This window comes from Apostichopus japonicus, chromosome 3, assembly GCF_037975245.1.
Source record: "Apostichopus japonicus isolate 1M-3 chromosome 3, ASM3797524v1, whole genome shotgun sequence".
Classification (NCBI taxonomy): Eukaryota; Metazoa; Echinodermata; class Holothuroidea; order Aspidochirotida; family Stichopodidae; genus Apostichopus; species Apostichopus japonicus.
The window spans coordinates 19,936,856-19,964,614 of record NC_092563.1 but is presented as its reverse complement, the minus strand read 5'-3'; the positions used below and the strand labels follow the sequence as shown (position 1 = coordinate 19,964,614).

Here is a 27,759-nt window from a genome sequence, read left to right as displayed (position 1 = left end):
GACCCCTGCCACCCGATTATTCTTCTGAAACACATTTTGAAGTATGTTTTATTTTGGTTCTTTATTTTGCCATTTTTTTTCTTAGTCCTACTTTTTTTTTTTTTTTTTTCGCCGTGAATATTGGTCCGGCGTTCGCTGGACCTGCCGTACCGGCTCCGACGCCCCTATAATGGCTTTTATATTATTGGCTAATGTTTGTTGCTGTCATTAGTGGCTGCTGACCGTCAAATGGTGCTATTCTACTTCATTGTCGATAAATGACAAAGAACCCGGATGTCACTTTTCGTCTTTCATTGGCTGCTAGTTTCAAATCGATAAACAAATGGTGATATTCGACTCTATTGTTGACAAATGACGAACAACCCTGGATGTCACTTTTCTTCTTGTATTGGAGGGAATCTAGCTGTCACAAAAATGCTGGATTTAGAGGTGATACCTGGTCGATCGCTTGGAAGTGACCAGTGGGAATTTATTCTCGGTAATCAGAAGTTTAGTGTTGTCTGTAGTTATCAGTCATCAGTGCCCTCGTACTGATTGCATAATTATAACTTAAGCCTACTGAAGCCTATGTTGTGACCTAGGCTAGGCTTACTACGCAATTTGAAAGTGTACAATCAAACCCTAGTCTTATAGTAACATTAAGATCTGAAGCAGAATTGAGTCACCGACCTTAACTAGTATAATTCTTGCTGTTTTGGGCGGAATGTATTCAAACCATCGATGCAATTACATTGTAGTGACCAAGCAGTAACAGCTAGAACAAACTAAAACATGCAACCAACAAAGAATGACACAAGACAAGTTGACAGCTTGGAGGAGCTCTGCTCTATATTATTCTCTTGTAACATCGCCAACATACATAACGAATTAACACTAACATATATCAACACCCTAGTTTAACACAATCCTATTGGTAGGTGGAAACCACGGACCACTCCCACTAGGTCATTCCACCTCTCACAAATATCTACACCTGTATAACATGTGATCACACCAGTGTATGTGCACCTGGGTACTCTCCAATTGACCTGGCCATAAAAGCTTCCAAACATAACTCAACCTACAGTGTAAACAATATATAGAATACCAACAATGCCATAGATGACTATCCTCAGTAAACTAGCGCTATTAGTGACCAGAATAGTCTAATGCATGCCAGCAAGTAAAATAGACTAGCCTAAGATAGGATAAACAAGCTACAGTATAGGACCTTACAACATAGCTGAAGGACAGAACTAAACCACAGAACAACATCAGCGAGATCATCACAATTCTTTGAAACTACAGTAATACAGTAAAAGAACATATCACCTTATGCCTTTTTTAAGTTATACTATAACAAATTTACCATATATACAATCTTGCTGCTGCGCTATGCATCCAGTCTACGATTTGAAAAGTTTGTGCAGTGTAAAAAGCTTGAGTTTTTTTGTGTGCTGATAATATCCAGGACAGAGTTAAGCAGCTGGCTGCCGTTATTGTAGAACTATAGTACATTACAGAAGCAGCTTGAAAATTTTTGCCCCTGCAAGACATACTAGGCATTTCATATACTACATACCCAGTACATGCTTCTGTGCAAGTGTACTAGTGATTTTAAAAAAAATTGAAAACTTGTATGGTAAAATATAAATACAGTTATTCACTGCTATAGTTTACTGATACTAAAATATAGACAAAGCTTTGTCTAAAAATACTGTAGTTCACAATATTACAATCCAGTCCTTGTAACACTAAATCCTTTCTACCTGTGGTTCCCATATTTTGTCTGACGGAAGAAAGAAAGACAAGTTGTTGCGGTCTGGAGAGAGGATAATGAATGTGATTCAATGTCCCTAATGTCCTTTGTGGTACAGTACCATAGCAGAGGTCTTACTGGGGTGTAAAATGATGATGCTACTGTACGGTACATATCATTTATCTTTTCCCTTCTCTCTTTCCAGTAAACTAGTGTGTTTGTCTTGCGTTTTTCTTTTGTAGGAATGACCTTTGGTCAAGTTGTGAACATTCTACGGAGACAGTGCCGGCTGATAAAGGACATCCACGTGATATATTGTGATCAGGTCTGTCTAATTCGGGTGCATCACATGCAACAGTTACTGTACATAGTCTTTAATGTATACTCACAAGGAGAGTTGTACAGTAGGTCAAAAGAAATGTGAAACAAGAAATGAAATTAAATGAATTTAATGCACTAGTACATAGTTTCCAGACCTTTGTGTAGAGTGAGAGACTTCTTAATTTTCAAAATACTTGGAAATCTACTCTGATCACATAAATCTTTGCCTTTTTGTGCTTGAGGAATTCAAAGGCAGGTCTTAGCATGATCAGGTAGGACAATGGTGAAGAAGATTTTGTAGGGGGAGGGGGGTGAGGGAGTTTGCAATTGTTACTGCTAAAGCCTACTGTGAAGTAACAGCCATTGAATAGAGAAATGGGATTGCAATAGGAGCCAAACATATTGAAAACATGTATTGTTACAATAAAATAAAAGGGGATATTATATGTTAGTTCATTTTTGTTGTCAGTAAGTAGTGAATATTTTCAACTGTTTCTGGATGTTTGAAATTACAGTATTGACATTGCTTGAAGCACAGTACTTAGTAAATGTAGTAGGCTTAACCTTCTGTAAGCACTGCTGTGGAGGTGTATGTTGTAGGTCTGGGCTGTGAAGTGTTAATACTGGCTGTGTTCTTGCTGCACAGTACAATTGAACTAGAAACTTGGTGTTATTTAATGCTTTACTAAGTATTTCTTTTCACACATATTATTAGAGTATGTGTCAACGTTAATTGAGATGTAACCATCTGCTTCAAATGACAACTTTTGACAATATTTTACATTGTAAAGTGAATTCCTTTCAATTCTTCAGCAACCTTTGTCCATGGACATGGTCTTGAATCTGACTCAGGATGGCACCAAGTTAATCTTTGATTCAGTTTCTCAGAGGTTAAAGGTAATTGTTTTTGTTATTTATGGCTTGTCAGAATTTATGGTAAGCTAAACATACTTGTTACAGTGCCTGATGAACAGTTGAGTGTAATGCAACATTTATGATTCAAGTAGCAGCAAGGGAACATGTGGCCCATTCCCAGTGGCCAAACTTGTGAATGGATGAACTGATTGATACAGTATAGACATGGGTGGGCAACAAATTATAGAGTTAGAGAGGCAGTTTTTGTCCGAAAAACAAGTTACTGTATCTGTCGCTGTTACCTGATCATGTTATTATCAAATTTCTGTTGATGATTTTAAATACTTTTACACAGGCCATCATGTACTGCACCTACCAAAAAAAGGCATTTTGCATTAGATAAGCATTTTCTTCACAGGTATTTTCCTCCATAAGAATTGAAATTATGTCAATATGAATGTCACTCTATTTTCTTTTCAGGTTATTGAAATTTACAACTTGAGCAAAGTGAAATTAAAATATTGGTAAGTATTAAATTTTATATTGTAATGTTGGCTTATTGACCCTCAGAAGTAAATACAGCATTCACTAGGTTTTGAATGGTACGTTTTAAAAATTCTTTCTTTTATAGGGCTGCCTTATTTATTCAGGGTGCTTTATAACTCTTAACTGTTTTTCATATCCTATTTATAAATCTGTACTTTTAATGTTTTTATACTGGATTTTTAATAAACTTGAAACTTGAAGTGGCCACAGACTGCCAGCTGATTTCAAGGAGTGGGTTGGCACTCTGAGATGCTCACATAGTCTTTTTGTACATCTATTAGATACCCTGTGAGATTGCCAGCAATTTATTGACAGAAAATTGCTGTCAAACTAGGACCGTGTTTATGTCAGTCTGTTTTGTACACCAATGTTGCTTTATTTAGACAAACCTCAGGAAAATGTCCTCGTTTTTTGAGAGCGTGGTGGCCAATTGGCTAAGGCGTCGGACTCATGATCCAAGGATTGCTGGTTCGATTCCTGCCTAGTTCATTACGTTGTGTCCTTGGGCAAGATGCTATATCTCACTTGCCTCTCTCCACCCATGGGTTAAACGGGTACCTGTGAGGTAACTTGTCATTGGGCCCAGTATAAAACTGCTTCCGACGGGAGGGATTGTCTCTGGGACAAGTTGTCATTGACCAGGGGTAATATAACGTCTGTAAAGCGCTTTGAGACGTATCGCTGGTGTAAAGCGCTATAAAAATCAAGTATTAAATATTATTATTGGTTTTCAAGAGAACAACGTTTTTGCAACATTTATTGAAACATCCGCTTTTGTTGAGTAGAGGGCCGAGAATTGTGACATTGTGGGGGCATACTGTTGCTATGGAAATGAAAGAACAACATAGATATTATGTACTAACGAGCGGTCATACTGAGATAGCAAATAACTACCAATTAGAACCAACCAAAATAAAACATTTATGTTACATTTATCCTCACATGATCACAACATCCTTTCGTCCATGACCCGTTGTCGGAAATTATAGATCATCTTAGAAAAGTTTTTCGCAGCTGTCTTTGGCCCTCTTTTGCAAAGTCTTAGAAGTAACTGTGTACTTTCTGGTTTCTTCTTTCATTTCTCTTGCTCATCAAAGTGGTAAGCACTTCAACTCCCCACAAGTACAACCTACCATTGAGAAGATTAACAGTTCATTCGGTGCCACAAGGCCAGCTGTGTATGATGCTACCCAACAACTCTTCACGGTTAATTTCAGAGGGCTGGCCTTCCTTTTCCCAATTCCTGCGGATGCTAAGTTTGAGGTGACGTTAATTAAAAGAGGTTTAATTTTTTTTTGCACAGAACTTGTTTCGTTACTCCCCTGCGCCAGTTCAAGGACCTTGACGTAAAATATTGTATTTTGAGGGTTTTTCTTCGTCGCCATGTGGCAGTACCAACTAGATAGGAGAGATAAGGATATCAGTGTACCTGTAAATATGATCTGCAACTTTAGCCAAGGGATGTCCCACCAAGAGTGATGTAATCTCTAGACAAAAAAAAAAACAATAGTTTGCAAATGAAAGTTCTCAAGCATTACATTTTAATATTTATAACAGTGCTATGATGAAGTGGACCAAGTGTGTGTGTGTATGAGTTTATATACATAAAAATATCTAGTAAAGTTTTACTTATATTAATTTTCCATCCATATGTGTTTTTCACGCAGCCAAACGTTCACGGCCTTGGCTCAATTCCTCTGCCGAATAAGAATGCGGCACATGTGAATAAAATATACATCTATGGTGGGACTGGATTGTCTGATTTGAGGTAATACGTACATTATTAGCACCATTTGCATCCGATACTAGCATGAATGAACCTATACCTCAGTATGGTGTCAAATGATAACTTTTGGCAGAACCTTTTTTTATGTCGGTATTTTAAAGAACTAGAAAATGAAATCTGCATGCTGGTCATGTTTCTCTACATTGCAGAGCACTTGCTGGACTTGACTGATGATGAAATAAACAGGCTTTCCTGAGACTGACTTCTTTTTAACTTTTTCACATGACTAATACTGTAGTAATGCAATGGCATGGTTGGAAACCATTCTGAATTTTTTGTCACAAGCACTTTTGCTGGTATGAGCGATTTCTTATGATTGTTCGCGAAGTAGACAACCAAACAGTTTTGATACATAAGGGTAAATGAAATGTCCAAAAGAATATGCTTTAATTCAAGTGTTTAAGACCCTATAGGTTTATGTTTTATTTTTATATTTGTTTTCATTTTATAGTATATAATTATATTATGTTACTTATGTATTTATATTTATTTCATGATTTTGATTTCTTGAGTGATAAATTCCAGTGATGAGCACAAACCTGGATTGGATAGTTTGCAAGGTTTTGTAAATTGCTTTAGACTGTTAATGATTTACAAATGTCGAATCACATATCTCCTGCTGATTTCAACTTCAGTCTCCACTTTTGATATGTCAACTCTCTCTTTTGTTTCTTTTGTCAGGGTACCAACCATCCCAAACTCTTGCTTTTGCGGTAATGTTTTCACCGAAAAAGCTGAAGCCATCATAAAGAATGACTTGCCAATGGGAATGACGTTTCATCTCCTTGCTGACAGTGAGTGCTAAACAGATCTTGTCTTCAATAATCATACAAACAATCGCAGGTATAGGTCCAGTATATTCCATTGCGGAAACTCACATTTAGCAGACGTGAATAAATATACCTTTCTGATTGGTTGACAACCAGTCTTGTGTACAGATGCCAAACGAACAGTGGACAACATTGTGTTGCTAAAATATCCTTGTTATGAGGGGTAAATGTTGGTTTGAATATGTCACACTAACATGTGAATTGGAGAATGTGCAAAAAGTGTCTGTCTGAGATTCCTCATAGGAATTCTCAGTGATATCAAGACACTGGAGCTTGTCAAGTCTCGCTGAACGAGAAAGAATCTGATATAATAGCGCCCTCTGTTGATTTAGGGCTTGACTGGAGATTCTTTAATTGCCTTGCTATCTCACTCCCTCTTTGTTTCTTTGCCGCAGATGCTAGTCAGGGTCGTTCTCCTGAAGCCAAGAGACAGCCATTCGTCAGACAGATATTGTTTGGTGATTCTGTACAGGATGTTATCAGTGCTCTTGGTGCACCTCATAAAACATTCTACAAGTCAGAGGATAAGGTAATCATACATATTCATATGGAGACACAAAAGTTCATCATAAATATTCATAAGAAGAAACTAAAGGTTATTATAGATATACATTAGAGAAACAAACAGTTTTTTAACAAATGTTATGAAGAAGAGACAATATAAAGTTCTGTCTTGAATGATTCACCTAGGAATAGTTGACCAATAATTGCATTACACGATCCTCATCAAATATTCTGCTAGTGAAAGGGAAAAAATATAAATATTCATGAGATGAAGCAAATTCAGTATGAGTTATTCACCAAAGTAGAAATAGAAATAAATCGGAGACAATACAAAGTTCTTGAAAGTGTCACCCAAAGTATCTGATCCCCCTCTAGTGGAATCATGATACACACCTGACGATGATCACACAGTCACAGTCCCGATGCAAGGGGACCGGGTTGAGAGCGGATCAGTCGTTCGGTAGTTTGGTTTTTCGTGCCCAGGTTCTTTCCTGTTTGACTTTTCTTAAAAAGTACCATAAATGGGTCACCCAGTATTTTGTTGTAATCAAAGACTTGTGTGACCTCAAAAAATATTCTGCTCTTGATGGAACAAAACATCAGTTTAACATCAGTATGGTAATTTTAAGAGACATAGTCCTATGCAACACAGTGCCCATTTAAATTTGTTTGATTAGTTGTTCAACTGAGGTAGTTTGAGTGTGCTGTTTTCAGTTGACATTGTGTAGCTAAAGTGATCAATATCATTAATTTCAGATGAAGATACATTCCAAGTCTTTCAGTGTGGACAAACAACAAACCTCTGATTACTTCTACAACTATTTCACCCTCGGTGTGGTAAGTCAACATTCAAAGCATGTTTAGCAAGTATGGTGGCAGCGGTGGGATGCATGCGGTATCGACAATAATGTAATGTCCTCTGGACATATCTGTCTCCCTTCCACAATTGCACTTTTCCAAGCTGAATTAGCAGGTGCTGGTTGCTTAAGATATTTTCCTTTGCCTTTTCCTGTTACATTTGCATAATATTAACAACATATTTTGCATAACATTTAGATAAAACAATGATTTGTATTTTCTATTCTTTCAGGATATCCTACTTGATGCAAACACTCATCAAGTGAAGAAATTTATTCTACATGGAAATTTTCCAGGGCATTATAACTTTAATATGTAAGTTTATTAATACCAGGGAAATAATTTTTTTGCTACTGAACAGCCTGATGGTATGCAAAATGTCAAAGTTTTTACCCCACAAGTGGGAAGATTTGTAATAGGCTAATAAAACCTAAATTGTTTTTTTTTGGTTGTGTAGTATAAGCAGACTTAGTGTCGCTAAACAAGCTTGGTTATTTCCTTATATATCATATTGTAAATATCTTAGGTATCATAGGGAGGTCGAATATATTAATTATATATCATTATTTGTATCGGGGAGTGTTGTACCCTGTTAAGCTCTCCAGAGTTTTTGTACAACACTTCCTTTCACAATATTATTCATTCTAATTTTTTCTTATATTTATATGATTGTAAATTTTCTGTACCAATGCTATTTTCTTGTATATATGTTATATAAATATGTAAATAATGTTGTGAAGAAACAAATAAAATGAAATGAAATGATATTAATGAAATGAATATAATGCATAGATAAACACAGCGCATATCATTTGTATAAACTGTATTTTGCTTTAAAAGCAAATTACATCTTGGGTACACACCTGTTATGGGATTTTTCGTTTTTGTTTTATGAACCAGAATACTTTTATTTATAATACTCTCTGCTTAGTGGAAGAAAATGAATGAAGACAAAATGAATTGATTATTATTCTTCTTGATAAGTTGTTTCCAAATCTTTAATATTATCCTCAAAACATTGTCAATTCAATCTAGGTCTGAACTGTCTCATAATTGTGTAGTGGAATATTTAGGTCTATCAAGTATATAATAGCTGCATTAATTCTGCGGTTGGTGTATAAACTATTATTAAAATCGTTTAAGTATACATGTATAAATTATGTAGTAGATACATACAAATTCTTAAATTGTGCAGGAAGTGTTTAGTATGTGTATGAAGTGTTTAGCATATGAATTAAGTGTTTACTGTATCTGATTCTCTCTGTTGTATTAAGTCCTTTCCTTATTGTGTGTTACTTATGTGTATTCCACTATTTGTTTATATATTATCTCATGTATGAAGTATGTACTCTCTCAAATTTGTGTATGAAGTATTTTCTTGATATGATTCTCTCTGTATGCATTTAAGTATTTTCCTTATGTGTAGAAAGTATTGCACTATTTCTATATGAAGTGTCTTAGATATGAAGTATGTGCTCTCTCAAATTTGTGTGTGAAGCATTTGTTTGTATATGATTCTCTCTGTATGCATTTAAGTATCTTCCTTATATGTAGCAAGTATTGCATTATAATAGTTTGTGAATATTAAACTGATCTTTCTGGTATGTATAGAAAGTGTTATGTGCATGGAGTTGTTGATATTTTGGTGATATTTTTCAACTCCCCCATATTTACCGGAACCCTCACGGTCATTGTTACGTTATGATACCCCATAAACTTAATATAACATTAGCATTGACACTTTTTCCTTTTCAGATACCATCGTTGTAATTTTGAAATCCCGCTGCCTAATGTTGCACCGGTAATGTACGACCCTGAAGCTGGTGTACTGAATCTTTCTCTTAACACTTGCAGTAAGGTAAGTATTAAGGTACACTTGTTAGCTGGTGTACTCAATCTTTCTCTTAACACTTGCAGTAAGGTAAGTATTAAGGTACACTTGTAAGCTGGTGTACTCAATCTTTCTCTTAACACTTGCAGTAAGGTACAGTAAGTGGTAAGGTACTCTGGTACAGCTTTAGATCTTCTCTGTATGTAGTGGCTAAAATTAGACTATTGTTTGTGGGCACACAGCAACATGTAAGTGAGAAATACAGTTACCTATAATCAGAGTAATAGTTTATAATTCCATTTTTAATCCCATTTTTTCGACAGTGGGACACACTCAGTCCATACTTGGTCAAGTCCAGTCAGAAGCCGGTGGTTCTGAATCGGTCCTCACATATGAATACAACCAACCCATTCGGGTCAACGTTTTGCTATGGTGTCAGAAACATGATAGTAGAGGTAAATTATGATCTTGGAAAAAGCTGTGTCTTACTCTCCATTGACTATTACTTTGCTAATTCATTCCGTGTAACAGATGATTGCAGCTACAGTATATATTGTCTAATGCAAGATGATTGCTCCCATTTTTGTGTGTGTATTTAATACAAGATGATGTGCAGCTAGTTATTCTAAGGAAGATAAATGCAGCTTCTTGTGTGTTTAATCAGAGATAATTGCAGCTATATTGTCTAATGCAAGATGATGGCTCCCATTTTTGTGTGTGTATTTACTACAAGATGATTTGCAGCTAGTTATTCTAAGGTAGATAATTGCAGCTTCTTTTGTGTTTCATCAGAGATAATTGCAGCTATTTTTCTCAAATACAAGATGATTGCTCCCATTTTTGTGTGTGTATTTAATACAAGATGATTTGCAGCTAGTTATTCTAAGGAAGATAATTGCAGCTTCTTGTGTGTTTAATCTGAGATAGTTGTGCTATTTTCTCTAATACAAGACACTTGCTCCTATTTTGTGTGTGTTAAATATTTCAAGGTGTTTACAGTAGTATTTCTCTAATACAAGATAATTGCTCCTTTTTTTGATTTTGTGTGTGTTTTTATTACAAGATAATTACATCTAGTACGTTTAAAGAAGATAATTTGCAGCTTTCTGGTTTGCTTATAATCAGAGATAATTGCAGCAAGTCATGATTTGTCACTTTAGTATGTATTTTTAGTTCAAGACAATTGCAGCTAATTTGTCTTATACAAGATAATTGCTGCTTCTGTGTGTGCTTTCCAGGCTGTTACATACGCTTAAAGATTTCTAACTAACCTTGCACTGGTTACTTGAATGAGCCTTGTAAAGAATGGAATGCAGTTTGTCTGTTCATTTCAGCAACAGAATGGAACGTGAGGCGTGACATTATTACACAATGTTTCAAGCAAATTTCTTCCAATTTGGAAAGGTGAACATGTAAATATAAAGTTTCCGTCGCAAGAGAGCATAATAACTTTAAAAATTATTTTATTTAAATGTAAAGTAAAAAAAAAAAATTTTTCCTGTTTATTTTCAGGCGATGCCAAACCATCACGTAGCGTCGGTTACTATCTATGATCCAAGTTGTCTGTCTGTTGAAGGGATTGACTCACCCTGATGACACCTCATCACTCCGCCATGATTTAAGATCTCTTCGGTCATATTCAAATAATTAAAACAGACTTGAAACTTCTTAATTGGATGGAACAATCAGACAGCCACTGTGTGGAAGGTTGTTACACTGGACTGGACACTGTGGGGACGTGTACATGTTTCATTGATGAACAAATGGGAAAAATTGGCAAAATTAGCCCTTACTGCAGAGAACACTTGTGTGATTTATATGTTTGCATGATTGTGTTGGGTTTATTATCTTTGAGCAATGTATGGACAGCACCCCCCTCCCCCAGTGTAGTGTCTACAGGAAGGGGAGTGGCTTACTGGAGACTGGCATTCCCCTCCTTAAAAATGAGTCATACCCTCCCTAATCCATGAATAATATGCATGATTAATGGGGACTTTATGGGCCTGAGCCCCCTCAAAACGTTACCTTCCAACTTCATCCATGTAGAGGTGAGTTTTTTATGCACAAATGAGAAATTTTAGCAGCAAATTAGAGCATTTCAATTGTTGAATATTCTGTGCCAGGGAACCATGTAAAGGGTACATAGTTCAAAATTTGAAGATGAAGTGAAGTTTAGGTTGTCTATAGGTCTACAGATAAATTTGTCAAATTTAATATATTGAACTGTGGGGAATGAAAAGAGGAGGGTATGTGGCTTTGTTTGTTATTCACAGGAGTTTAGTTTTATTATCATTTAGTATCCCGTGTGAAAACTAGTAAAGGATATTCTTGATCAGTCATGTAAAACTTGTGTGTAATTAATTATTTTTTACCCTTCAAGAAAAGAAAAAAAAATACGGGGCAATGAAATAAATTGGTATTTTGATTTTGATAACTAGCACTTGCAACATTAAGTTTTACAGAACAGATTAAAAATTTATTATTTTACTTAAAAATATTGTATTACTATTTCCTTCTACTACCTTACAATTTGGTATGGTTAATTTATTTCTTAATTGGAGAGTGTAAAATACTAATGGACAAAAAAAAAATTTACTTTTCCAATTTAATTTCTTAATTTCTTTCTCTTTATAAAAGTCACCTTGATAACGAAATCCATATCAGATAGTTCTTGTAAGCATTTGGACTGAATAGTTTACCTCCTTGATCAAATTGATTCAATATAACTTGGGAAGATCTATTCAAGAAACCTCATCATTGATTAAACTACTTTAATGCAATGAGGGGGCAGGGAACAGGAGGGGTGGAAGGGGAGGGGATGAAAGATATGGGGATGGCTGATCATATGGAGAGAAACATTTTTAAGTGACCCGAATTTGACACAAAAAAAGCCTGAAAAGTATTTTCATAAGTAAATTGATACAGTTCTCACTGTGAACTTGAGCTGTAACTAATTCTTCATATATGTTATCTGCTATTCACTCTGTTAAGTTTTCTAGAAAAGTTATACCAAATTACAACAATTGGTTCTGATGACAATTGAATGTGAGAATCTTGTGATCAGGATAATTTTGGCCAGTTTAATTTGGAATTCTAGGAGACATAAATGAATTTGTCACCGTGTCTCGTTCTTGATGTCGAGCTTAAATCAGTCTAAATGAGGGTCCAGTTTATCCAATAAGTGCAAGACTAGGATAATTCTTCTTTGGGGACCATATTGAGTTATTTTGCAGGCAGCCTATGTTGGTCTAATCTTAGTGAGAAAGGGATATTGCATCGGCAGAGGAAGTAACAGTTATCGTAATGGGAAACATTTTCAGCAGTGTTTGCTATTAAAGCAAGTATTAACTTCAGCTACCAAAATATCCCATTAATGTTTGTCTTGAATTGCAACAGTTTATCCAATAAGTGCAAGACTGTGGTATAATTCTTCTTTCTGGGCCAAATTGAGATAAGTTGCAAGCAGCCTATGTTGGTCTAGTCTTAGTGAGAAAGGGATAATGTATCGGCAGACGAAGTAACAGTCATCGTAAAGGGAAACATTTTCAGCAGTGTTTGATATTGCAGCAAGTATTAACTTCAGCTACCAAAATATCCCATTAATGTTTGTATTGAATTGCAACAGTTTATCTAGCATCAGTCATTGAAGCAAATTAAACAATTTATTTTTTATCTTCAGTGATATTTGATGATAGAATAACTTATTTTTACTCTGCAAGTTACATAACACGATATTAAACTGCTTTGAGGTCAACTTAACAGCATCTACTCTACTACAGTCATAACCCTTTATCATTTGATAGTCTAACATAAAATTAAAAGCAATATCCACAAAAATGAAAAATAAAATTTACACAAATTATTAATTTTTCTCCTTCACATTATTTTATTCCATCGAATATATATAAAGTCACATATACATAAATATTTCTCTTAGTATCCTTTATAAATTCATTAAGTTTGCACAAAAAAATAATAATCCATGACAATCATTGAATACAAAATGCTTTTTGAGAAAGGGTTTATACCTATCGTGAAACTTCCTTAAATATCCTCCAATCTGATTCTTAAAACTGCGATTGTTTACAGACATTCTTCATTTTCACATCTATTGTAGATAACTACAAAAATAATACAACATCAATGCATTAACTCCTCCAACTTAAAGGTTGAAAGAAAAATTCCATTTGAAATTAAATTAACCACACCTGCCCCCCCCCCTCCCCCCAATAAAATATAAACAGTACTATTTTTCTCTTCACCTGCAAATAACTACGAAATGTTGTTTTACTCTATTCTTTCAACCGTTTCCCAACTAATCTTGGCTATCATGTTGTTGTCGTCATATCGATTTAATGCTATTTCTACATTTGATGATGATTAGGTTATAAAAAGTTCTTAGGATGAACTGAATTTTCAGGCTATGAGAAGTCTCCAACTATTGTAGGACACATTTTTGAAGAATTGTTGAATTTCTTCAAACCTTTCTTTCAAGCAGATTTTTGTATTGATTTTGCACAATTTTGCTACTCAACAAAAGACAATGATTTTAATGGGGTAAATCATGAGGTGAGTTCATGGTATATCAGAAGGAAGGACAAGAATATTGTGCCTGTCAACTAATAATGGAGCTACTCAAGCAAGGCTTTCAAAAAAACAAACAAACATGACATATGCCTGCTACATAGCAGACAGCTTAAAACATGGCTTTTTACATTTTACTGTTCACAAACAGATTGATAACATCTGCCACATCTCTGTTATCAATCTGATAATGTTGTCTAACATTAAATTCCAACTTTGTAGGATTTACCAAAGGATTTCCCTGCTATGATAAGTAAAAGAGATTTATCACCAAAGTGACTACTCAGGGTTTAATAGCAGACAGCAGCCTAAATGTATGCAACAGTGATTTGCATATTGGGTTAATTTGCATAATTTGAACGGCATCCATTACATTGACTTTGCTCTGAATAGCTTCGAGCGCTACACCAGGCAGGCGTAACTCTCACTGTATTCCTATAATAGTGGAATCAATGCAACATTGCTATGTTAAACTGCAAAACTTATTTACTTCAGTATTTGATTATTCAGGGCCACCACATTTACACAGATTAAGCGTGGGTCAGCAAACTGCACAAAACAAGCCTGTGCCCTGTAGTGTGCTCATTTCACCACAGTAGAGTAGTGTAAAGGATGTCACAATGTAGAAAGAGACCATTGTAGAAAGAGGATGTCACAATGTAGAAAGAGGACCAGTGACAAAAAGTCAACTGTAGTCACCATGGCTGAACCAAACATCTTCAGAATGTGTGATGGTTCCACTTACATTTTACTTAATCTTGTAACAACCATTCAATTCCCATCAACAATTTTTACAAATCATATCAAAATAAAAAACATAAAAGGGAATGTTGCAGTTGTACATTTTTACCCATGATGACCTTAAAATGTTATGAAAGAGGATTCAAATATTTTAAATGAAAAAACAGAAGAGAAGATTATGACTTTTATTTCAAGTCCAGAATAAGAAAAATAGCATCTTCCCATTATTGAAGACACTCAACATTTTACAAGGAAAACAGACCCAGATTAAGTTTTTGACCAAAAGTAAAAAAATAAAAAATAGCATTAATTCCTTAAATTAAGCTCATCATCTTTGGCTGCACACAGATTTCATGCAATCTACAGATAAACAATAGTTTCCACACAGTTTGCCCACCCCATCAATCATCTCTAAACAATGCACATGATGTCAGTGCATGTTTTCAATTAAATACAGTACTTTTTAGAATCTCAAAATAGACTTGTTTAAAGAATTTAATTGATATGCACATCTTTACACAAGTCCTTCTCTTCCCAACTCCTTCTCCCACAGAGTCCAAGACAACCATGAAATTTAAGTTTGGTGTAGCACATTTGGTGTTAAGAAAATATCTCACTAATAATTGGCATTACAATTTGGCATGATAAAGTTTGGCAGTGAAAGAAAATCTCACGAGAAAACTGTTCCCACGGCTGACATTGAAACAGTGAGTGACGAACAAAATACACACACCATCAAACACAGCCAAATCATTATTTTATGGTATTACATTTTTAACCGCCACCCCATCATCCCAACCCACTCTTTCCACCAGTTCTAAATTGCATACAGATATACTTCACAACACCACTGAATTCCTCCAAAGTCTTGAAATTTGTCAAATTGGAATTTATAGATATCTTACATTTCTTCTTGTCTTAAAGAGTGTGAAGACTCGCACAAAAAGAAACGTCTCATGCAGGTAATCTGACCTAGTTTCGAATGAGGTGTAACAGAAGTGTTAGACACCGCCATTGATCCCAGAAAATACACACACAGCTTGCTACCGTCGGTAATTAGACACTAATGTACAGTCAGTACATACAGCTGTGGTCAGTACCCACAGCACAGTGTAAAATGAGCATTTAAAGACTTACTTTTACCACAATATGTATCAAACATACCTCAGTTGTAATTGATATATGGTCGAAAGTAACCAAGCTTCTTTCTCTCAAAGATAATTAAAACTCACAAATAATCAAAGGACTTTTGATAAAATGTCTTTTGCAAAGTACTTGACAAAGTTAAGCTGGAAAGGGTCAAGTAGCTTAATACAGAATGAAACTCTTCCATTGTCAATTAAACCTCACAGAAAAGCCCATTTCGCTGGGTGTTTATCAAAGGAGCCAAATCACCAAAAAACTTGCTATTAAATCCTTGAACTTCCTGTTGAACCTGGTACTATCTAAGAAGAGTAACCCAAGATAGAGCCCGAGCATAAAAAACCAAGCCACTCAACTCCAGCTGATGTGTGTGTAGCCATTATCAAGTGTAGCTACTGTACATTCTGAATAAGGTAAAACACTAGCGGGTACTTTATGTGCCCCCCTCCCCCCTCACCCCCAGGCATCCTTATCCCTTGTCTCATCCTTCTGTGGAAGCAATGTACACATAGTGCACAAAATGCCATTTGCTTGGAGGGGGATATTTTGAGACATTACATTAATGATTCACAGCTATGTAAAAAAAAAAACATGTAAGAAAAAAGAACGAGCCAATATAATGTTGGCACATCGGGTTCCCCTGTTTTCAAGTGGAATGTTCCCTAACATAGAAATCTTAATACCCTGATTACTACTCATTTAAATAACATCAAAACAAAATTTGAAAAAAACCCTCCTCTATTATTACTACAGATTCTAGACTTTCTGCAATCAATCTGACTTCAATCCCTGGAAGTAAATCGCAAATAAATGACTTAGAATATGTCAATTTTTCTGCGAACAAGTACAACATATTAAGGCATGCATGCTTGCTTGAATTAAATGTGTACACAGGACTCTTAATTTGGTATTCTTTTCTTTTCTTTTCATCAGCAAAGCGAAATCAAGTTTAGGGAGTGTAAAAAATTTACTGAGATATAAACCAATGTGAATAGATGATTATAGATACTGTAGGTCCAATCTTTTTGGCTAGCTCCCTTCTCAAGGTGATCAAAAGAAAGATGGCTCCCCTGGACAGAAATGATGAATACGTGAGAGGAAAAAACCCAAAATGGCCCCCAAAAAAACAACTATTTTGAAAGAATTTAGTTTACAAGCAGCTCGGTTACATAAATATGACTTTACACTGTCATTGGATACACACTGGCATTAATATCCCTTCTTTCCATAACATCTAAAATAAGCAATAATATTGACAAATGAATGTAAAAACAAACATGTATGAAAATGTAAATCATCGCCAGACGGGAGACCAAAGAGTGGCATACAAGAAAGAACTGTTTGTGATTTTCACAAAGCCAGACAAATGAACAACAAATTCTTCACTGAGAGAAAGTAATGTGCGACTGTTTGCATATGAGTACTCTATACAATAACTGTTGTCTTGTTAATAGGTTAGTGTGAAGCGAGTTAAATACTGTGTTAACTCAAACCAAACGACTGATATAGCAAACCTAAATGTCAAAGAGATCATATTTTATAGATTATCTTAATCGCTGTGATAATACGGACCTAATTAACTAGACGGATATCCAATGCTGGTCTCATTTTATACTTTGCTGTTACGTCTGTCCAGTAGAGAAACCATACAATGATAAGACATAAATTGGCGACGTACAGTAGGATGGGATAGAATAAATTTATTCATTTGTAATTGTTATTTGTGAAGCAAATTCATGTTGCTTCTCGGAATACTGGACGAATTTTGTGAGGGACTTGAGGAATGGCCACAGGATTACAACATTTCTTTTCGTCCCATGAAATCTCGGAAGAAGGAAAGAAATGTTCTGTATTTCTTAGCATTATTGGACCAGAAGCTTATAAGTTACTGAGGAACTGAGCTCCACCAGCAACACAATGGACAAAAGTTTTAAGGAATTGGTGACAGTTATATCCGCACAACATAGCACCAGCCCATCAGAAACGGTACAGAGATTCAAGTTAAACAGTCGTATCAGACAAAAAGGCTCAAACAGAATTTTGTAATGACCAGAGAACCTTGAACAAAATGTTAAGGGACGGACTGGTATGTGGTGTAAATGATTACTGTATACAGAGAAGTCTGCTGGCCCCAGCGAACTTAACTTTTCAAAAGGGTAAAAAAACACGTAGGACCTCAAATCAGCTGGTGACGCAACTAGTTGTACAGACGAAACTGCAGTAGACGATAAGGGACAGATGTGGAAGATGTCATTATTTGCAGTTGGCTTTAGTATGCTTTACCAGTTCAGAATTTCAAATTTTGCTGTAAAAGAAATGGCATAGAGCATATGACAACCGCACCCAATCATCCTTCATCAGATGGTCTGGCTGAACATGCAGTGAAAACATAAAACAAGGGGTAAGGAGGAGGATGCAGGATGACCCCACAAACTACTAATTATTGATTGGTCGAGAGTGACTATCTTGTATGGATTTAATCCGTTGAAATCTCCAAAAAACAACTTCAACTGAACAAAAAACAACAAAAGCGACAGCATGACAAAACTGTTGTCAATCGTAAATTTAACTATGGGGGAAAATGTAGGGTTTAAGAATTTCAAAATGTGAAAGAGACCATAGTTTAAAGATTATCTTCATCACTGTTATACTACGGACCGAATAAACTAGGCGGATAATCACGCTGGCCATGTTTCTTGCTTTATAGCTATGTCTGCCTCGTAGAGAAACCACGCAGGGGTACGACAAATACAATACTCACAAACAGTGCCCTCTGTATGCATTCTAAACTATAATAATCACAAACAGTGCCCTCTGTGTGCATTCTAAACTATAATAATCACAAACAGTGCCCTCTGTGTGCATTCTAAACTATAATAATCACAAACAGTGCCCTCTGTGTCCATTCTAAACTATAATAATCACAAACAGTGCCCTCTGTGTGCATTCTAAACTATAATAATCACAAACAGTGCCCTCTGTGTGCATTCTAAACTATAATACTGACCTTTGCAGCACTATCTTGAAAAATGGTCACTAAATATTAAATTTTCACAATCTTCGGTGAATGCACCCAAAACTTCTCTCTGTGTTTAAATATACTGGCAAGGCAGTGAAGAAACACAGATTGAAGTCTACACTGCTCACTGGAATTCTGACTGACTTCAATGTCTTGATACATTTATCCGAGCACTATATAAAAACAGCGACCTCTTATTTAGTCTGCAAACTTGCAAATGAGTCTGGGAAATTATTCAATACTCATAATTACCAAAAATCACAGGATCGTCATTAAGTTCCTTTCTTTCAAATATATCCAAATAATAATCATGATAATTGCTTTCAAACCCTGATGATGAATTAATATTTCAATCAAATTTCATTTTTTTTTTCTTTTTGATTCTAAATACCTGATTGAAACATTTTCTTTTGCACATAACCCCGAAACCTGAGCCTTAACCGAATCTACGATGAATGGCTGGTTTACGACGGACAGCTCTCATTTCTTACGAGTGAAGACACCGGTGACACGCGACTTCTGAGCGCCAAGTTTGTTCTTCAGCGAGCTGCCGCTGTCTCCAGTCACAGAGTTTTGCACCCCGGGGGTGGCACTCGGGGGTGAAGTGGATCCAACCGATATTGCCCTGCAACATTAACAGGGTCAAGAATAGTATCACGTTTCAAGATTAAAAACAAAAATAGGGGCACCATCTCACAGTAATTGATTGTAAGGTATGAAAGAAGAATCTAAAGGAGAATATGAGAACCAGAATTCTGGTTACAACTGAACATTGGTTTGCTAAAGTTGAAATTTTAGTAATGACCATAGTGTATTCGTATCTAGATGGATCCAAATGTTGAAAGCAGAAAATTGGAACCAAATTTTTCTAAGCTAAACATAAAACAATATATTGTGAGTGAACATCTATGACTATCCCTTCTATCTGCTCTAAATTGACTTTTGGTGCGATTTGTTGACTTAAACTTGTTGGTAACCGTAAATTCACTTTCGGTGCGATATGTAACAACTCAATCTTGTTAGTAACCATAAATTCACTTTTGGTGCGATATGTAACAACTTAAACTTGTTGGTAACCGGAAATAGGCCATAGAAAATGTATGCAAGTTCCATCACGATGCTTACAAATTTATTCAAATATGTTCCCCTCTCTCATCTGTGTAAAGTTAAATTTACCAATGGCCTATCAGTTCAATTTGAAATTATTCAGTTTCCAAATATATAGTGGCAACCAGTACATTGTTGGATCACAGCTCCAATGACTTTGAAGGGAATGGGAGGGGGGGATTGTGGCCATTGGCAATGAAGACAGCTGGTATAATATGAAGTCTTACACTATCAGTTTAGTACAAAGTCATATAGTAGATGTTTCATAGTCTCCACAGTTTAGACTGTTGCTACTGACACAAATTACCTTTTAAAAGTTAAATATTAAAACTTACCTCTCTCTTCCATAAACTTTATTCTCCAAATCCTTCATCATTGACCCAACCACAGCCTAGAAATGCAAACAAATAATTTGATTAACAACGTGCGAGGGGGAAAATATCACTGCATTTAGTTTCACTGACAAATAATTTGGGTTTTTATCTGTTTCACTACTGCATGATTTAACCACTTCAAAGCAGTATTCATGGTTTCATTAGAATTTAAATAACTACCACAAGAGGCTTCCATATATGCAGCATTGACAGTAGGTTCTACATACATGTCAAGGACTTAAGTTTACAAAAGAAGTCCACTATTACATAATACCAGATGATTCATTTTCAAAAGTCTTTCACAAGATCAGTACATAATGTAGGAATGGCAAGAAATACACAAAGAAGTGGGTCTATTTTTTTGACATTTCAGTGGCAAAGTATGGAGAAAACTGCTAAGTCACCGTTACTAGGGGTTTCGTCTTTAGGCTTAGGATGATATATCTAATCCTATTATTTAATCTAGGATGTAGGGTCTAATCCTACAATAGGGTCTTCTAACTTTGAAAAGAAGTTATGCCATAAGCCCTCCCCCCTGGCAATATCTGATATCACAAAATAATTTGATTCATTAGAGAATGAATTAAAGAATGAATATTTTAATCAATCAATGAGTAAATTGGTTAAACTCACCGCATGTTCCGGTGAAAGCAAATCGAGATCTCTCTTGAGGCAGCGGAGACCTGGTAACATTGCACTTTGAATCAGCTCAACGGATATAACTGATGAAACGTGTTAAGGAAATCAAACTCACAGGACAATGTCAGCTTTATACCAGGCAAGCTAGATGGCAGCTACTACTACTACATCAGAAAGTAAACACACACAATTGATGGCATATCAAACTCACAGGTACATTGAAGAAATATAAAACTCCCAGGTACATTGAAGAAATATCAAACTCACAGGACAGTGTCAGCTTTATACCATTCTGGCAGGCTAGATGGCAGCTACTACTACTACTACTACTACAACAGAAAGTAAACACACACAATTGATGGAATGTCAAACTCATATGTACGTTGAAGAAATATCAAACTAACAGGACAGTGTTAGCTTTATACCATTCTGGCAGGCTAGATGGCAGCTACTACTACTACAACAGAAAGTAAACACACACAATTTATGGAATATCAAACTCACAGGTACATTGAAGCAATATCAAACTCACAGGACAATGTTAGCTTTATACCATTCTGGCAGGCTAGATGGCAGGTACTACTACTACAACAGAAAGTAAACACACACAATTGATGGAATATCGAACTCACAGGTACACTGAAGAAATATGAAACTCACAGGACAATGTCAGCTTACCAATCAAGGCAGCCAGATATGACCAGAAAGCCACCAAAATACAAATGATGGAATAACCAATTTACAGAAATATTGAACTCAACAGGATCATGTCGGCTTACCACTTTAGCAGACCAGATGACTGCTAGTATAATTACACCAGACAGTGAACAAATAAAACTGATTTATACTAGCCATCAGTTTTTGAACGATTCATATTTGAAAGTTGGAGGACCTGACATGTTGATCCTACGGCAGGACCTTCTTCTCAAAGGTGAACTGAGAAGAACCTGCTCGGAGTGAGATATGAGACTCTCCAGCTTTTATACATTTACACACTACACACTCAGGCTGTTTACATTTACACACTACAAACTCAGGCTGTTTACATTTACACACTACACACTCAGGCTGTTTACATTTACACACTACACACTCAGGCTGTTTACATTTACACACTACACACTCAGGCTGTTTACATTTACACACTACACACTCAGGCTGTTTACATTTACACACTAAACACTCAGGCTGTTTTGCATTTACACAATCAGGCTTTTTAAATTTACACACTACACACTCAGGCTGATTGCATTTACACACTACACAATTAGGCTGTTTACATTTACACACTACACACTCAGGCTGTTTACATTTACACACTACACACTCAGGCTGTTTGCATTTACACACTACACATTCAGGCTGTTTACATTTACACAATTAGGCTGTTTACATTTACACACTACACACTCAGGCTGTTTACATTTACACACTACACACTCAGGCTGTTTACATTTACACACTACACACTCAGGCTGTTTGCATTTACACACTACATACTCAGGGTGTTTGCAATAGATAAAAAGTTTGTTAATTTGTTTTCCCTCCAGTATTATTTCCCAACGTACTTTTCCGTATAATCCATCAGGAATGCTTCCAATATGCTAGAAAGTATCAATCTGGCAGGTCAGATCAACAAGATAGATGACACTTTTGATACATTTTCTGCAACATGTAAACATTTTGACACCGACATAGATTTAAATTTCAGAATTTCATCTAAGTTTGGCATTCCTCCATTGAGTTTCTTTAAACCTCTCTGTACTATTGTTGCCTAATGTGGAGAAGTTTGTATAATGAATAGCAGTTATAATTATATAAGGATACAACAGCAGGATAGAGCACTGTAAGCTTCAAATAGAGCCATGGCTATCTCCCTCTTCTTCCACTCCTCAACGACATTACAGTTGCCATGGGCGATGGCTGTCAACCTGGGTAATATAACTGGGGGGTCAAAGAAAACACAAAAGTGAAATGAGGGGTTCACTTAGAATCAGAGCAACATTTATTACTTTTATTCTGTAAATTTTCATCTAATAGGTTTACCTGAAGTGCTCAAAGCAGCACTCTAAAAGATTTGTAACCTAACATGGAATCAACCCCCAGATAAGATAAATATTCTGTACCCTATACTCAACGCGACTGGGAGTCCCACCCCATAAATTTGCTGGTAAGGGAAGGCAAGTTAATATCTGGTATCGCATTGCAAATTGCCAAACCAAAAATGGCAAAGTTGCTATACAAGTGTAAAGATATATACCAGTTTTCATACACAGTAACCATAGAACTTAATGACAAAGACAAAAGCTCAAGAGCTTTCAAAATAGCTACACAACATATGAAGAGTAGAAGTATATTCCTTGCCCTCTACTCGGCGCTGCTGGGAGTCCTGTCCTGTGAGCTAACCCTACAAATCAGATGGGGTATTAATCTGGTCAATACTTACACTCGTCCCTAAACCTCGGCTCCGAGGCAGGTCCGACCTGTCCCATCGTAAGAATAGTCTTCTTCATGATGATCAGCTCATCCTTGTTAAGAGGATCATCCAAAAACGACTGGAATTGGGCGAATACACGCTCGACCACCTGAAAGAAATTACCGTGAGTAAATTGAATATCTGTCATATTTGTGAACAACTTCACACAGTAATGGCTCGCTCTGGTAAAACCAATCCAGACAGAAGCAATACAGATAAACTTATTTATATTATCCATGTAAAACTGGGGTAATTTGGATAAAAAAATATTTTTTTCCCCCTGCATAAAACAGGTTAAGAAATATACAGACTAGGGGAAAATGAAAGATCAGGACATTTCATATCAACTGCCCGATGGTTACTTTGAAAATAGCAGTCACAGTCTGTGAACCATGACAAAAGTTTTTGTGTCGTTGCGATTCCTTCAAGAATTTTTCCACAAAAAAAGAGACGTGAAGAAACAATCTTTCATCTTACCTCTTTGGATGGAGTTCTTTCTAAAATTGTGCCAAATGCTGATATTGTTGCCACCCGGACAGATCTAACAAAAAGAAATCAAAAAGATATTAATAAGGAGAAGACTTGCATTGCTTATTAACTAAGTTTTCATCAGAATTAGATAATCCAGCTGAAAATGAAAAAAACTTTTCAGTAAAAGGACAACATTCAAAAAAAGTTTCGACAAAGTAACTAACTTCTGGCAAAATTATTACATAAACTGTATTAATTTCTAATTGGAACAATCCTGGGTAAGAAAGTGCTTAGTTTCTTGCATACTTACACATTGGTATCTCCAGACAATGTGATCAGAGCTGGTACAACCCTGGAAGATACCAGGGCCTCACTCAGTCCAGCAGAGAGAAGTTCAAAGAGCTTGGCAGTGAGGATTCTGACAGAGGCTTGGGTGTGTACCACGCAGGTCCAGAGGGTGGCTAGGAGTAAGTCGTGGTAGTCTGAATTGGAACTGAAGGAAAAAAACATGGCAGATTGAAGTCATGGTTCTCTATGACAGAATGTAAAAGTATATCAAAAATATGAAAGAAAATAACAAGGGAAAACATGACTTGAGGAAATAGTGACAAAGATAGAGAATATTATCAGTGAATCAACTACAAGAAAAATAAACTGGAAAAATTGTAAACAATTTTAGAGGGGAACAATTTTTGTTGTTGTGTACCAGTTACTGGTTTGAATCCTGTTCTAGATAAATCCTGTTCTAGATAAAAAATAATAAATATCTTTACTTGTTGCCCTAAAAAAAGGGAAAATAAAGTGAAAGCAAAACTTATAACAAATAATTTATAAGTAGAGGTTGCAATTCACAACTGTTTTCAAATTTTAAGATGTAAGCTTTCTGTTCACAATTCCTGGATTAGCTATCAACAGTGAACTTATTCTCTGAAGAATTGTTGATCTATCCACTAAGAACATGGAAATTACATTGAAATCTAGAACATAGTAAACAAAAACCTGGATTTAACCACATCCCGATTATTTAAATATTTGGGGATTATCCAGATCTGATATCAAACCCATCATTATTGTATAATAATGAAAATTTTGTTCTCATCAATCAATCCATCTATCAATCAAGCAATTACATTTTTTTATTTCCATTCAGTTGCAGCATAAACCAAACAGGGAGAGGGAATGTACTAAGCAGCATTTACAGCATTGGGTATCACATTATCAAACACATTGAGCTAATGAATGTAGGGGCCGTACTTGCATTAGCAGACTACACTACAACAGTTCAGGAAGCTGCATTTTTATAACTGTTTTTCCAATCCCGGACAAGTTTTGGTCTTAATATGTCTAGATCAGGGTTTCCATAACTTTATCCCCCCACAAACCCCATGTGGATGTCAGAGTTGTCCACGAACCCCCACATTTTTGAGACACGATCTGAGTCATTATTTACTACAATACGCATAACAGTGCTTCGTAAAAGATCAAGTTCATAGTGAAATATTGTAGAGTTTGTCGATAGGTACGACTTTTGTACATTACTAAATTATATGATATATCAGATTTTAGTTCAACAAAAAGTACTCTAGTTTTGACTTTCAGAATCGTCTCACGAGCCCCCTGGGATGGACTCACGCACCCCCTGGGGGTTCATGTACCCCCAGTTAGGGAACCCCTGGTCTAGATGATTCAGGTCTACCAGTAATTACTGTCATTTGAAACTTGCTTTATACATAAACGTTTTGATTACATGTTTCAAAGCTACGTAACCGTGTAGTTCCCACATCAATGTTTTCTACTCCTGGAACCACCAGATCCACATGGATGAGAGATGGATGGGAGACTACCCCAGACTATAACCACTTTTCTAAACTACTGAGGGAGGTTAGGGCAATAAGCATCCCTGCAGTACAGCCATGAGCAATAAAGTTGCTACCATATAAAGGAAAGAACACAACTACAAACCTTTTTGTTTTTGCAATGAACAAACAGAAGAAACCCTAAATTAAATGGTTGTGACAAATGGAGGCAGTTACTCTAACAACCATGGCCATAGAGACCTTCATCTTTGAAACTCACTTCCACTGCACATCAAGTCGGCACCCAACGTTAACATTTTCAAAACTTATCTATTTATGACTGCCTTCCCTGAGCACTAGCACCACTGAGCATTGGTTTTCCTCTGGATAATGGTGCTATATAAATTTGCATTTATTATTATTATCTCAAGTATTACTCACTGTAATTTACTGAAGGCCACCTGGACACTCTCCGTGGGGGCTTCGGACAGGGCCAGCTGGGTCAGGGACTCCTGTAAGAAAGTACTCAGTTGGTTTCTATTCTCTGGACTGTCAAAGGTGATCAGGACACCACAGGTGTAGACTGGCAGGGTTGCCTTGGTGATTGGATACTGACCAGACTTGGCCATGCCGGCTGATTTTACACACAGATGAAAAATGGGAAAATGAATATTTAATCAGTGGATACAACAAAGTGAGAAAAAAGCAACATTTGTAGAAATAAAAATAACTGAGGGACACTGTTATGAAGCTGTATTGTAGAAAGCAGGCTCTGTGACTTGATATACTGGTATTGCAAAGTGAGACTAAAAAAATATGAAGATGAGCTAGCCTGGGGTTGAAAACAAAACTTGTTCATCCTTATATCCTGTCGAGAACTTGTCGAGCAAGAAACGCAAAAGTGAGCGACTAACAAACAAGAGAGCATTTGCAACAAATTAAGTACCAGTGACTTACATTAATCGAACTGAATCATAAATTAGAACAAGCAAACCTTTCAGAGACAAACAGAAAAAAAAAAGAAAAAAAAATCCTAAAAAAAAAAAAAAAATCAACTTTAGAAATTGAGAGTCAGAAAGGGATATATCCAGTGGTCATAATTTTGAGTTGTGCAAAAAGTTGGCAAACACTGTTAAGACAAACTGAAAATGGGAGTCCCTATTGGTCTCAATTATTAAAGGAGCTAAATTTTGAGAAGGAATGCAAATAAAAGCGAAAAGTTGGTCTTGCATCAAGGCAAGGCCTTCTCACTCAGCTTTCTTTACAACATTTCACCCCAGGCCCTTGGTAAGTCAGACCCCCCCTTCCTGTGCACAATTCAAACAGTCAGTCTCCCAGGACACTTACTACTATTTGCCACATCTACATATCTCATATGGTGCAGCCAGAAACCAGCGCACTCAACTATAAAAAAAAGTAACCTCGCAGGTCCCCATTTATACACCTGGGTGAAGAGAGGCAATGGAGGTAAAGTGCCACGCACAAGGACACAACGTAATGATCTGGCCAGGATGCAAAGCTGTGACCCTTAGTCGGCAAGTCCCATGCCTTTCCATTTGACCACCAAAATCCACAATAGTCAGAGTTGACCTTGCTGCAATATGTCATATCATATCACATCCCACCCCATCATGTCATGTTATGTCACAACACATCATAAGCACGAACCTGCTTGGTCAGGTGGAACTGTGAGCACTGCTTGGAATTTTGGCTTGATCTGTTGGAATGGAACCAAATATACACTTTTAAGAACCACAGAATCCCAACTTCAAAATATAATATATGTTTGATAAGAGAAATCTTGCATGTCTAAACTACAGTCAATAAAGAGGTCTGCCAAGGTTTCACTTGTGACTGATTCTATCACATACATCATTACACACTGCACTGTCTGTATTACTTTGAAGAGTACTTACATCATGCTAAACATAAATTGTGAAATCACAGAGGCACAGAAATAACAAAACAACACCAGCCCTTGGACCAGCAATGTTTTCTATAAACTATTATTGCCTGTAAGTGTAAGAATTACCTGTTTGGAAGGCGACATTGATCAATTTTCAATGCTTAAGTTTTCTTGATGCAAAAAATCCACAAGACTAGTATGGCATGACCTACAAATTTTCAGACATTAAAAAAA

General features: G+C 36.2%; 3 protein-coding genes across 3 annotated transcripts in view; 1 reads left to right on the top strand and 2 right to left on the bottom strand.

Moving 5' to 3' along the window:
* Window positions 1-1,972, bottom strand: part of LOC139965401 (uncharacterized) — a 28,647-nt gene extending 26,675 nt beyond the window's left edge. The window contains exon 1 of the transcript XR_011792230.1: window positions 670-1,972. The gene's annotated coding sequence lies outside the window, so the exon portion shown is untranslated. The remainder of the gene's footprint in view (window positions 1-669) is intronic.
* On the top strand, window positions 303-12,584 carry LOC139965397 (phagosome assembly factor 1-like). Its single transcript, XM_071967724.1, has 13 exons — window positions 303-478; window positions 1,981-2,063; window positions 2,873-2,956; window positions 3,395-3,438; window positions 4,558-4,723; window positions 5,128-5,228; window positions 5,928-6,040; window positions 6,472-6,605; window positions 7,337-7,417; window positions 7,671-7,753; window positions 9,194-9,296; window positions 9,593-9,724; window positions 10,782-12,584. The coding sequence occupies exons 1-13, from the start codon at window positions 352-354 to the stop codon at window positions 10,860-10,862; spliced, it is 1,332 nt and encodes a 443-aa protein (XP_071823825.1). The 5' UTR covers window positions 303-351; the 3' UTR covers window positions 10,863-12,584.
* A 544-nt stretch (window positions 12,585-13,128) lies between these two features.
* LOC139965386 (RAB11-binding protein RELCH-like) overlaps window positions 13,129-27,759 on the bottom strand; it is a 50,135-nt gene continuing 35,504 nt past the window's right edge. The window contains exons 16-24 of the mRNA XM_071967704.1: window positions 27,288-27,336; window positions 26,061-26,253; window positions 24,134-24,316; window positions 23,830-23,893; window positions 23,323-23,461; window positions 22,704-22,820; window positions 20,871-20,959; window positions 20,199-20,254; window positions 13,129-19,381 (exon numbers count right to left, since the gene is read on the bottom strand). Coding sequence (XP_071823805.1) covers window positions 19,237-19,381; window positions 20,199-20,254; window positions 20,871-20,959; window positions 22,704-22,820; window positions 23,323-23,461; window positions 23,830-23,893; window positions 24,134-24,316; window positions 26,061-26,253; window positions 27,288-27,336 — 1,035 coding nt within the window. The 3' untranslated portion in view covers window positions 13,129-19,236. The remainder of the gene's footprint in view (window positions 19,382-20,198; window positions 20,255-20,870; window positions 20,960-22,703; window positions 22,821-23,322; window positions 23,462-23,829; window positions 23,894-24,133; window positions 24,317-26,060; window positions 26,254-27,287; window positions 27,337-27,759) is intronic.